We start from the raw sequence: 13,139 nt of genomic DNA, 5'->3' as shown, positions 1-13,139 counted from the left end.
AAGGGTTAGGATGAAATTTCAGTTGAACATACAGTATCTAGTGAGGACTGTTGCAACATTATAGATACTATCCAGATTTGCTTGTTATAGGTAGTTCACAAATGCAACTTAATGACTTAAAACTCTTTAAAAGGTGGAGTGTTTACATTCTAATCATTGTTCTCTATTCCCTCTCAGGCCAGTGGAAACATTGTTGTGAAAAATTTATGAAAATTGAGATTATGTCACCACGGAAACCACCTTTGTTCTTGACAAAAGAGGCAACCTCAGTCTACCATGATATGAGTAAGTGGGATTTGTCTTTTCAAGCTGCAGGGTAACAGAAACAATGTTGTCTCTATTCAAATAGCTTCTGCTCTTGGTGTTAAAATGCTGAATTTTTCAAAGGCAAGGTCAGATAATATAATGGAGCACCATAATAAACACACCAAGGAGTTCATATTAAATATTTTTCTTAATAATAGGACAAAAATAATGAACACATTTTCATACCTTGAACAAAAAAAAATTCAATATGAGCTGTAATTAAGGATCCCTAAAAACATTTAGACAAAAGAGCTGTTGCTAGAAATAAACGTTCACCATAGAAATAGTTCAAAATCCAGAGGATTAAAATGTAATGGTTTTAAATAGTCCAGACTACAGACCAATAATGCCTTTAACTAGTTGCATTCAATTACCTGTTTTTTCCAAGCTATATAAGATCTGCTTAGAAGTTGTTTGGTTGCTGGCAACAAGCTTCAAAAATAGACTTGTAAAAAAATCTCTCTAAAATGGATTTGAGCTGTACCAATGTTTTGACATCAATTTTTGCATAGCGAAATACAATGCAGAGGGATTATTTTAATAAAATATGTTACAGAAATAGTTTTTATAGACTAGAAGTAGGTCATTCTATTTTAATGGATCTGATGTGGTATTGGCTGAAAAACATTTTATACGGATAAGTTTAAATGTCTGCCTGCCTGGTGCTTGATCTCCTGTCTGAATTGCAAAAATGCTCAAATTGACATGTGGGTCATTGAGTTATAATGCATCAGTGCATTAATTTAACAGTCTAAAAAGTTATATTTGAGCTATGAATACAAAGCAGAAAAACACTAAATCACATAAGACATGAAGGTATACATTAAGTTTTGTAGCATGTTGCTGCAGATATTTAGAGATATCACTGAGGAATTTTAAGTGTTTCCTGACCAATTATGACATTCATAAATAAATACAAATCCACAATCTAAATTTTAAGAATTTATTAAAGTTGTTTATGTAGGATCTGTGTGTGACGGGTTGTCACCCTGGAGTGCAGTCTGGGAGCCGTGAGAAACTGTTGCGCCCCTCTGACCACTCAGTTGTACTGGCCCTGCCCACACTGCTTCCTGGGTTGGGGACACAGCCAGCCTCACCCAGGCCCTGTTATCACCCAACACAACAGCAGGTGGTGCTACACTCCCAAACTGAGCTACCTGAGAGTGCTTTACCTAAGCCACCCAACTACAAACAGCCAGACCCCAGCCAGCGCGCCTCCCCCCACCCCGGGAGTATAAACCCAAAATTATATAGTCTTGCACTGCACGGGGATCTGTACAGTGTAAACTCATTAATATGTCTGCCCCTGCCTCAATGTGGAGAGGAATATGCACACTTGTGTTAACCAAGCTGAGATTTTTCCCCAGACACTTCACTTAAAGGCACACTAGTTTAGATTAAAATAGAAACGAGTTTATTAACTTCAAAAAGATTTTATGTGATTATAATAGCAAACAGATCAAAGCAGATTACCTAGTAAATAAACAAAACTGCAAACTAAGCCTAAGATACTAGAAAGAAAGGATATGAATTAGCAAATTCTCACCCTGGCTGATGATACAAGCAGGCTTGCAGATTCTTAAGGAACAAGCTGCATTTGCTTTGCAGCTTGGGATCCCTGACCCCATTCCAAGTCCTTTTCTTTCTGGGCTTCTCTCAGATGTTGAGTTGTGTGGGAGTGAAGAACAACAGATGATGTTGCTCCCTGACTTATATAGCTTTAGCTATGGCTGGAACCCTTTGGTTCAAAAACAATTCCTAGCCCAGTTTGTGGGAAAAATACAGGCCCCCAAAATGGAGTCCAGAGTCATGTGAGCTGGTCACATGCCCTTGCAGAGTCATAGCAGCCATTACTTTCATATTGGCCGAAACGTTCACAGGAAGGCTCACCGGGAGAGGGATAAGCTTCTCCTAAGGCCTATTGTTCTTCCTAATGGCCCATTACCCTCAATAGGCTCTTCACAACCAGCTATTTCGACTGGAAACATTTTGCCTAGTGAGTGTCACCCAGGCGTGACATGTGAAAATACAGATACATAATCAATATTCATTATTTCAGATACAAAAATGATACATGTATACAAATAGGATAATCATATTCAGCAAATCATAACTTTTCCAATGATGCCTTACATGCCCCATCTTGTACAAAATGCATCATAATTATGCCATAATCATGTTATAATAATATCACTATGAAGAATATGGGGTGCAGTGTCACACTGTGATATCTTTATGCTCTTATTGATGTTTTAGAGACAGGTAGCACAAGGGATGCTGACATACAAACAGGGAAATCAACAAACTATGCATATATTCTGGCTGATGCACTGTAAATTATGTTACGGGGGGGGAAGAGGAATTGGACTGGGCTATCTTCAAGAACTTACTGAAGAAAAAACCTTGAGTGTAAAAGTGTACTTTGGGGGCGAGTGGGGATGTAGCACAAGAATGTTTAATAGTTTTGACTTTTTCACACTTAACTATGTGAGATTTAGGATTTTCGCACTGATCTTTGGGCATAGATTCCGTACACCTTTGCTGAAATGAAATGTTTCAAGTAGTGTACAAGAACATTATTATAGCTAGGTCTGTTTCTAGTAGCGCATTGCATTTTTTATTTTTTCACAAAAATAAATAAAAATTAAACCATGACCACAGCCTATTAAGTGCATGAGGCCTAGAAACCGTGGAAAGCTTCTAGACCTCTGTCTGTAATCATGATAATCTTTTCCATTTCTAGACTGTTGTAGGTCTTAATGCTAGTCTAAGAATTGGGGGACATACTTTGCACAGTTTTGTATTCAGACAATTAATAACCACACTCAGGGTGAGTAAAATATTTAGGAACCATTTTAATCAGTTCATCTAATTTCTTCTAAAATTATAGGTATTGATTCTCCAGTGAAACATGAAGGTTTAATAGATATCATACAAAGGAAAATTGAGGAGACTGATGGAGAGTTCCTGATTGGCCAGCAGAAGGAGTCTGCACCTTCTGTATGGGCCCCATTATTTGATGGTTCTCACCAAATGCTTGTCCAGAAAAATATTGTGTTTCCAGATGCAAATAGTGAGATAGTAAGTCCTAATGATGGCAAAGGAAAGAAAAGAAGAGCTCCGCTTCCACCATCTGATAAGCTACCAAACAGCTCAAAAACACAGATGAGCACAGATCAGCTGGACAAGGAAAACTTGTGGAAGAAGCCTGCCATTGCACATAGGACCTCTTCTTCTTTTGATGCCAAGTTATCTTCCATGATGCATCAGTTGCAGAGGCCCATTGCTGCTCCTCGCAAACTGGTTCCTTGCAGGAAAAGCAGCTCAATTGACAGTGAAAATCCTCTCACTTCAGTTACTGAGACAGAGTCTGAAACCAAACCACTGCCAGCTCCTAGACAGAAATCCATCAAAGAAATACTAGACCCTAGATCATGGTTGCAGTCACAGGTGTAACATTAAGTTTATAAAAGTGACCAACATATAAAGTTTACCAGCATTTGACATTTATCAGTGACCTGAGTCTTTGACAAGAACTTGGCCATTAGAAATATTTTTAATCTAAGCCCATACTTCGTATTGCAATCTCAGCCCTGCTTGTCACTGTCAAGATCTAAAGAATTTCTCTAGCAAAGTATAAAGGGTACTGTGTGTGTGTGTTTTGTAGAAGGGAACATCTCCAAGATATTTAAACCTTGAAATTTCTGCGCTACCCTTAAAGCACGGTCATGCTCTAAAAAGTAATTCCAAGGTTTGTTTCAGTGACTCCATATCAGATGTGCTCAATTTATTAATTAAGGAGTTTTTGAACAACTCTGCCAGCTCAGTCTGAGATCTACGAGATTTTTTCTGGCTCATGTACTGTCAGAATTGACCAATGCAGGTTATCCATTAATTCTGATAGCACTCAAGACAGAATAGAATCATCTCCTTCTAACTGTTGGTTTTGAAAGGCTAATGGAACTTTTTTTAAATCTTATTACCTAAAAATTGATATATATGACTGATTACACACAGAAAGCACACAAGATGTCATTTTTACAGTTACTTTTCTGACCATTATAAGGAACGAGGCACTCCATATCAGAAGACTGTAATACTGCCATTCCGCCAGTTGGTGGTAGACAAACTTAAATGCAGAGTCTTATTACTAGTATAATTTGTTTTTCTTTTCCCCCTCACTTTTTTCTTTGACTTTGAGACCTCACGTGTTGGTGAAATCATTTTAGGTCAAACAACCCGTTGGGTTTGTTCACCACTTTCATGGGAGACTACAGTGAGCAGGAGACTTGCTTGGGCTACTGCACGTGATCCTCAATGTATGGAGAGGCCTCGTGTTACCATCTTTCTGGGTGTCAGAGTACAGGCCACTACATTTCCTCCATGGAAACAACTGCATCACACAAGATGCAGACTCCTTTACACTAGAGCCTTATCCACAAGCAAAGGACTGCTTGCTCGTCAGCCATCAAAAACACTGGAATTCAGATCCGTGTTCTGAAAATCTTATCAGTAATTTTACATACAATTATTTGTATAGCAGCAAAGCCTTCAAAATAAACCATTGGCTTTGAAGCTCAAAGGCAAGGGATAGTATTATTATAGTAACACAAATCTAATATTCCACTGAGCCTGATGCATTCTGAATTGCTAGTGTGTGTTTAAAAAGAAATAGTTTTAATCCTAGGAAGAATTTTGGAATAATATTAAACTCAATTATTTAGAGATTTTTTAATTTCCAGACACGTTCTTTACTGTTTCAGATGTTGCCTTCTTAGTTCATACAAAGATGAAAGTATTTTTAACTAACAAATGTTTAGTGCTAGATGCCTCATGGAGTTATAAATTAGCCTGGTTTATAACAGTTGCTAAATCTCTATGTTGGATGCCTTAGTCAGGTTTTTTTAATCAGGTTTTTTAAAATCTTGGTTTAGTTCTAAAGGGTAGTTTGTGGATCAGAAGTTTTTAAATTTCTCAGGCATGAGTTCTGTTTTTGTCCTTGTGCATGAAGTGGAAGCTCTCTGGTTGTAATCTTGTAAAAGGATTTACAAATGGAATTCTTACTAACCTATTAGTTTGTGAGAGTCCATGTATTCTGCATGAGAGTAAGGTTCCCACTTGCAAATCCTTTTGCAGGATTGGGGCGTTAAGTTTTTAAGAGTGCCCCTGCTCAATCTTCATTTCATCATGATCCTCTTTTCTGACATTGACATCTGTAATCATTCTTGCAGCAACAAATCATCATGTTACAAAGGTGGGAAAATAAGTAGCAGAAGCAGACAAACTAAAGAAAAAATACACGATTATGTGAAATTGGACACCCTCAACTAATTGGACTGCAGAACAGAAATACAGAGAATAAAACAAACAGAACTATTTTTAAATGGAATGTTTTCCGTGATGTATTTGCTGCTCTTTCAGCTTCAATCTAACAATGCTGTTGGAAGGAAGGATATGTTGTTTTTCCCTTTTTTGACCAAACTACCAAAACTAAATAAATAGTTATAGTTCAGAGATTTTTAAGGACAGAAGGGCCATAATGATTTGTTCTGATCTCCTGCATAACAAGCCATTGAATTTCATCCAGAAGTTCTTCCATTGAGTTCAGTACCTGTATTTTGAACTACAGCATATCTTTTAGGAAAACATCTAGTGTTTATTTAAAGACTTCAAGTGATGGATAATTCACCAATTGGCAAGCTATTCCAGTGGTTAATTATTACTGTTAAAATGTGCGCTTTATTTCCTGTTTGAATTTTTCTAGTTTCAACTTTCAGCCATTGGATCTTATTGTGCTTTAGTCTACTAGTTTAGAGCCCTCTACTATCAAATCTTCTCCTTCTGTGTAGCTAGTTATAGACCACTATCAAGTGAATATCTTAATCTTATTTCAAGGAATGTTTCCTGATTTCTGATCATTCTTCTCTGAGCTTCTCAAATATTTCAACATTCCTTTTGAAGTGTGGACTCAATATTTCGGTAGCGATTCTACAAATACTATGTACAGAATGTAGCAGGGTGGTTACCCGCTCCAGCCCTGACAGGGCTAAGACCAGCCCTGGGAGAGGGCTGCGACTGTGGGGAAAAGCCCAGGCTGATTAAGGGAGCAGCTGCAGTTGTGGCCAGCTCTATCTATAAGAGGCGGTGAGCCAGGAGCCCTGTCAGTCTCCCTCTGCCTGTAGAGGGAGAAGAGCCTGGCTGCAAGGTGCTGAGCAGGACACCTAGATTGGAGCAGGGCTGGGGAAGGGCCAGAGGAGCTGGGAGCTCCGGCCTGGAAAGCCTCAGTCTGCAGGCCTGACTATAGGCCAAATAGGTGCAGGGTTGCAGAGGGACAGCCCATGGGTAGGTGGAGGCAGCAGGTCCAAAACCCTCTTGCCTGTGATGAGTGGCGTACACTGCAGTCTGCCCCCAATACAAGGGGCTAAGTGGGGACTGTCAGTAGCCCAGACTGAGGAGAGGTGGGGTTAGAAGGTGGGGCCTCCCCTGGGTGGGGAGACCCAGAACCTGAGTGTGTGGGGGTACTGCCAGGGGGGCAGCACCCCCAGAGAAAGGGGCACCGGCTCCTGGGGGGGACATGGGAGCTGGCGGTAAGGTGGATCACCGGCCTGCAGAGGGCGCTCCGGGGGCTGGACAAGCTAATTCCTGATGATTACCGGCAGGAGGCGCCGCAGGGGTGAGTCTGAACCTTTACGCAGAGTAATATTACCTCCCTACTTCTACTTGATATTCCCAAAGGATCACGTTACCTTTTGGCCACAGCATTTCACTGAGAGCTGACAATGACCAAAGTTGTCTTCAGAGTCACTCTTTCAAGAATACAATCCATCATCCTCCAATTATGACCTACATTATTTGTTCGTAGACCTTGCATTTGGCTATACCAAAACACTCTTAAGTCCAATTGAAAAAACAGTCTAGTTTACTCTGTAAAAGTGACCTGGCCTCATTCTTTACTACTTCACCAATCTTTGTGTCCTCTGCAAACTTTATCATTAGTGATTTTACATTTTCTGCCACATCATAAATTAAAAATATTGAATAGTGTTGTGCCAAGAACTGATCCTCTTGAGATCTTACTAAAAACATCCACTCGCATTGATTCCCTATTAGTATTACATTTTGAGATCTTTCCGCTTGTTTTTAATCTATTTTAGAGGCCATATTGATTTTATATAGCACTAGTATTTTAATCAGAATTGTGCACAACTAATTCATCTACCTTACAAAATTCTTAAGTATGTTATATCAGTGCATTAATCTTTATCAGCTAAACTTTACATATCAAAGTAGGTATAAAGCTCATTTGACAATAACTGTTTTCCATGTAACCATGTTGACTGGCATTAATTACATTTCCATCTTTAAATGAATCTCGTATCAGCTGTTCCTTTATTTTGCCTGGGATTGGTACAGCATTGTTTTTTTTCCAGACCTCTGGAACTTCCCTACTGTTCCAAGATGTATTAAATATTAAATTAATTGGTCCAGAGAGCTCCTCAGACACTTCTTGTAAAATTCATGGGTACAAGTTATCTGGATTACCCGTTTCAAAAGTATTCAACTTTTGCAGATGATTAACGTCGTCTTTAGCTACTGTTGGAATAGAAAGGGTTTCAACATTGATTATGAATTGATATCACATAATATCCTTTCCAAACACAGTACAAAAATAATGTTTTTGCATCATTGGTAATTTTATCATCTCTATTAATGGATTTTTGTCATTGTTAGAATCTTTTTCTGATTTCTTTAAAAAAAAATTATTTTCATTGCCCTTAAGTCTGTTGCCATAGATTTTTTTTATTCATACTTTTAGCTTGTCTTGTCAATTGCCGACAGTTTAACTTGTATTTATAGCCATCAACTTCTATTTCCTTCCTATTATATATTGACTTTTTTATTGCTGCTTTCACATCCCCTTTAAATCACGGTTTTTTAATTAAGTAAACTGTGTATGTGTGAGAGACAGACAGACAGGAATTGTAGCAATTTGGGCATCTAATAAAGCAGTGGTTCCCAAACTTGTTCCGCCACTTGTGCAGGGAAAGCCCCTGGTGGGCCACACTGGTTTGTTTACCTGCCGCATCCGCAGGTTCGGCCAATCACGGTTCTCAGTGGCCGCAGTTCGATGCTCCAGGCCAATGGAAGCGGTGACCAGTACGTCCCTTGGCCTGCGCTGCTTCCAGCACCCCCTATTGGCCTGGAGCAGCGAACCGCGGCCACTGGGAGCCTTGATCGGCCGAACCTGCAGACGCGGCAGGTAAACAAACCGGCATGGCCCGCCAGGGGCTTTCCCCGCACAAGCGGCTGAACAAGTTTGGAAACCACTGTAGTAAAGTGTTCAGTATTTTTTCAGACTACTTTTGACCTTCTTCTCAATCAATTTTGTTCACTTGCACTTACGCAAACACTGCTTTTTATTTCAGTGATCAATTCATCTTTATCTGTCAGAATAAGGTCCAATATTTTTTAAAGAAATTAGCATATAATTGGTAAACTCCAAGGTCACTTTAGTACTGGCAGCATGAGTCCTCCAGCATTTATTCCCCCAGGTTGTAATCCCCCATGGTAAGGTCATTTTTTTTTCTTCAGGTTGTAAATGCTTACATCCTGTTTTCTAGTCTGATTTGATGGCCTATAGCTTCCCTCATGAGTAATCTTGTGCTTTATGAATGAAAACATTGATGTATAAGCATTCAAGAGCCTTTGCTTCCATGTTGGCAATTCCAAAACAGGAAATGTTATCTTTGGTGTAGAGCACCAACCCTCACCATCTTTCCAATATAGATTTAGCCAATAACTAAGGGTATGTCTACGCTTACAGTGGATCGACGCTGCGGTGATCGATCCACCAGGGGTCGATTTTAGCGGGTCTAGTGTAGACAGTGCAATAAGTCGACCTAAGCTACATCGACTGTAGCTACATTATTCACGTAGCTGGAGTCGTGAAACTTAGGGCAGGTCGACATTACAGGGTTAAGTTGAGCTAGCATTCCAATCTGTGAATCCTCCCATCAGGTTGCAGTAATAACAACTATGCAATCTCATTACTCCTATTCAGACTATTTTTACCAAACCGATTTTTCTTCATTCTTACGGAGGCAGACTCTTCTTGTTATCAATGACTCACTGGTGGGTCAGAATGACCTGCTTATCACAAAAGTGGTGTGGAAAAAGGAAGAAAGATGGAGAAGTTCTTAAAAAAATGCATAGGTATTTATTTCACCAGCAGCTAACTTTAGTCACATTTTCCTCATAAGTTTTCAGTGCTCTGACTGTACACCACGCATGCCCAAAGTTGTTTCTCCCTCTCCCCCATATGAGGAATCCATAGTCTCTTTAAGGAGTCAAGTCCTGCCATGTGTGCCCAATGTCCCAAATCCAGTCTCTTCTTTGCAGGTGCTTTTTTCTTCATTTTGATGGTACACTTTGACCTTAGAAATAAAGCCATTGCTAGGGAATAAAGTGTAAACAAAACTTTTGGTGCAGAGAACAGCGATGAGGGGAGGGAAAATAACTTTAAACAATGTTTTGGGGAGCTTAGTTATTAAGTTTTGTCCATAAAAGAGAACAAACATTTCAGTAATACACCTGAAACAAAGTTTTTGCAACTTTCCTATAGTTAAAAATCTAGATATGTAGAGGAAATGTTTGTTTATTCTTCTACATTATGGATGGTTACATACTTGGTTACCAATACCGAAAAAGCTGCAAATTTCTCTTTATCATACACTTGCTAGAAATCTGACCTTCCTCTTTCTTCCCCCTTGCTTTTTCTGAGTTTCACTTTAAATGTCTTGATTGGTTAGAATTGTAACATGAATGTTTGTTTACTTTTATTGCTTTTTGTTTTTAATATGTTGTCCACCTCAAATGCTCCAATGGTCCTTTAAAAATGCAATTATATTGTATGTTTAATTTCAGCATTTTACTGAAGTTTGGTAAGGTACTGTTTCAGATTTCTCATCAGTTTATTTCCCAAGCTGTGAATATATGATACAAAATACATGCTGAAGTTTTTATAACAGTAGTATTCTGGGCTGGAACAATTGTAATCTGCTTTCTTGTTTACCTCTATCTTCCAAGTTGTTTGTTGAGGAGTAAAGCATGTAGCAGAGGGATAGTGTTACTTAAGTTGTCTGATATCTGAATGAATATAGTGGAATTCTCTTAATTGGCATTTCCTGGTACTCTGAGGACTATGCCAGTTAATTTATCTTGTCAGTTATGAGACTCCTGATATTTGCTTTTATTTCATTCCTTGAACTAAAGGTAAGCAGTGTAGGAAGCATTAAAAAAATGCAAGTCTTATTTGATTAGCATCCATAACTGAACAGTAAAGCAACATGAAATAAATAAAGCCCCACAAAAGGGGTGACTAGGTTTACTAGACAGCACCAGGCATGCAGCTTATCCACAGTCGTTGAAATTCATTACCTTTATTTATTTTGGGGCTGTTGAGCGGGGTGCCATCTATCAGGTTACCTATTAAGTGGATTCTACTACCTAGAAAACAATACAACTCATTTGAAAATACTTGAACCTTTGTGTTTTAATATATTGCTAAAACATTTTGAACGTAGCACAATGAAAAGAGCAATGGGTGAGTTTATGCATCTCATTTGTCACTTAATCATATTTGTATTGTCTCAGCTCTAAGTATTTTTTTTTTTCAGGAACTTTAACTTCATGCTTAGGCTATGTCTACGCGATGAGTGCTACAGTGGCACAGCTGCAGTACGATAGCACAGACACTTCCTATATCAACAGAAGGGGTTTTTCCATCATTGTAGGTAATCCACTTCTCCTGGAGGCAGTACCCTAGGTCAACAGAAGAATTCATCCATCCATCTAGCCATGTCTACACCAGGGGGTTAGGTCAACCTAATTATGGTGCTCAGGACTTAAGATTTTTCATAGCCCTGAGTGACATAGCAAGGTGTAGACCAGGCCTTAAAAATTAATCAATTCATCCCAATCTAGGGTTAAAGAACAACCTGATACAATTTTATGTTAATGCAATTTTTAAAAATTGTGTGATTGAGACCTTGAGGACACGGGTGCTAGAAATAGTACACAAGTCCTATATACTGTGAACTACAATTTAGATGTCAATGATGGCACAACCTTTCATTTTGTAGAAATTTAGTAAAAGTGTTTCTTTACTGTGATGCTTGAACCACTGGCTATGAGAAGATTAATATGGTAGTAATCTCTTGTACTGTACAGAATGTCCTAACTATTCTATGTGGTTTTTGTATGTAGGTGGAGCTAATTTTTGCAATTGTATCTTAGATGTTAGCTTAACATGTTTACTTGTATTGTGATTTAATTTCATCTACGCTAATTGTTTTAATACTGAATAGGTATTTTATTTTGATTGAACATATTTGGAATTACTGCTTTAGTATTCATTTGATTTATAATCTAATGTAAGATGCTTTTATAGAAAAATACAGATTTGAAAATTAATGTATTGTGAAATGTTGGAGAAGGATCTGAATTGTTTGCTGCTAAAATGTGGATTGTTTGCAACTAGAACGGTACATCCAAGATAAAAACATGTCTGCAATAAAAGGATTCTGTGTTCTAATTTTCTTTAAACTGGACTATATTATTTAGTTTTAGGATTATAAAGAATGTGGCTCATGGCTTTTGTAAAATCGAAGAACTAACTTATGTTTAACTACCTCTTAGCAGACAGAACAGAATGTGTAGTCTGAGTGCATCTGTCTAGGCTAGCACTAACAATAGTAAGCATCTTGACCTCAATCTAGTAATCAGAAGAGATGATAAAAATATCCACTTGACTAGCTAATATTAATTGCTAATACCCTGGTATATACATTATGTAGATATTTATAAACTGTATTTGGACATTATAACCTGACATTCATCTTGTTTGTACAGGCATGTGCTAGTGCTATATTTCCCATTATGTCGTACTGCTTTCTTTATTCTGAGGGTATCCTGTAAATAACACTGAGCAAACAAAGATTTAGAATAAGTATGCTTCTGAACCTGGCCTCCGAGACTTGTTTGGTGGCTTTATTAGTGAATCACTGTCTTTATTAAAACTGTTAAATTGTTTTCTTGGATGGAAAGTAAAAAATTAGAGTTCTGTTCACTAAATGAAACCCTGCTTGGAGCTCTGCTAATTTAAAGCAAAGGGCACTATGCAAATAGGGTGTACTTTTTGTCCAATTATAAAAGAAATGTAAAACTGTTACAAGGAGGTAAATATTTTAAAATTAAAATGTCTGAGTGATTTGAATTAATGGAGAAAAAAGCCCATCATTCTCATTCTCTCTCTCTCTCTCTCTCTCATATATGAAGAACCGGTGTTTTCCAGAAATTGCCATATTTTTTTCCAAAATGACTTCATTTCCAGAATCGCCGATCAGAGGGTGGGTGGGGCATACAGGGTCATACCCCCAAGATTTCCTTCTGGAGACACCTGACTCCTCCCCAGGGCAAAGGGCAGAGGTGGTGCGTGGGTGGGACCAACCCCCAGATTTCTGCCTGGAGACACCTGACTCCTCCCTAGGGTGCAGGGCAGAGGCTGCAGGCTGGCTGCTGTTGAGACTCGCCACCAAATTCTCCCCTCCTCACACAGATCTGGGCTCAGAAAAACCACCACCAAGCTTCCTGAGGGCAGATAGGGCACTTGGCAGCGGGGCACCAGGCTCCCTCGCCATGCTGCAGAGCAGACAACACTCACGCCTGTTCTCGGCAGCATCCATAGCACCTCTCCACCGCTCACCTCCCCTACACACAGCTGCCTCCTGCCCCCTCCCTCCAGCACACAGCTGGCTCTAGGCTCTCAGTGCCCA

General features: G+C 39.0%; 1 protein-coding gene across 5 annotated transcripts in view; it reads left to right on the top strand.

Moving 5' to 3' along the window:
• The window catches only part of RTKN2 (rhotekin 2), a 67,140-nt gene extending 54,560 nt beyond the window's left edge, over positions 1-12,580 (top strand). For 4 of the 5 annotated variants that reach the window (XM_037905406.2, XM_037905405.2, XM_037905407.2 and 1 more), the window contains 2 exons: positions 178-285; positions 3,197-3,816. In XM_037905406.2, coding sequence (XP_037761334.1) covers positions 178-285; positions 3,197-3,762 — 674 coding nt within the window. In that variant the 3' untranslated portion in view covers positions 3,763-3,816. Of the gene's footprint in view, positions 1-177; positions 286-3,196; positions 3,817-10,982 lie in introns of those variants that run through there. The other variant, XM_043551811.1, reaches the window with a different exon arrangement.
• Positions 12,581-13,139: the final 559 nt, after the last annotated feature.

Source organism: Chelonia mydas, chromosome 7 (genome assembly GCF_015237465.2).
Source record: "Chelonia mydas isolate rCheMyd1 chromosome 7, rCheMyd1.pri.v2, whole genome shotgun sequence".
NCBI classification, from domain to species: Eukaryota; Metazoa; Chordata; order Testudines; family Cheloniidae; genus Chelonia; species Chelonia mydas.
The sequence above is the reverse complement of the archived record's forward strand: the minus strand, read 5'-3'. Positions and strand labels throughout refer to the sequence as shown.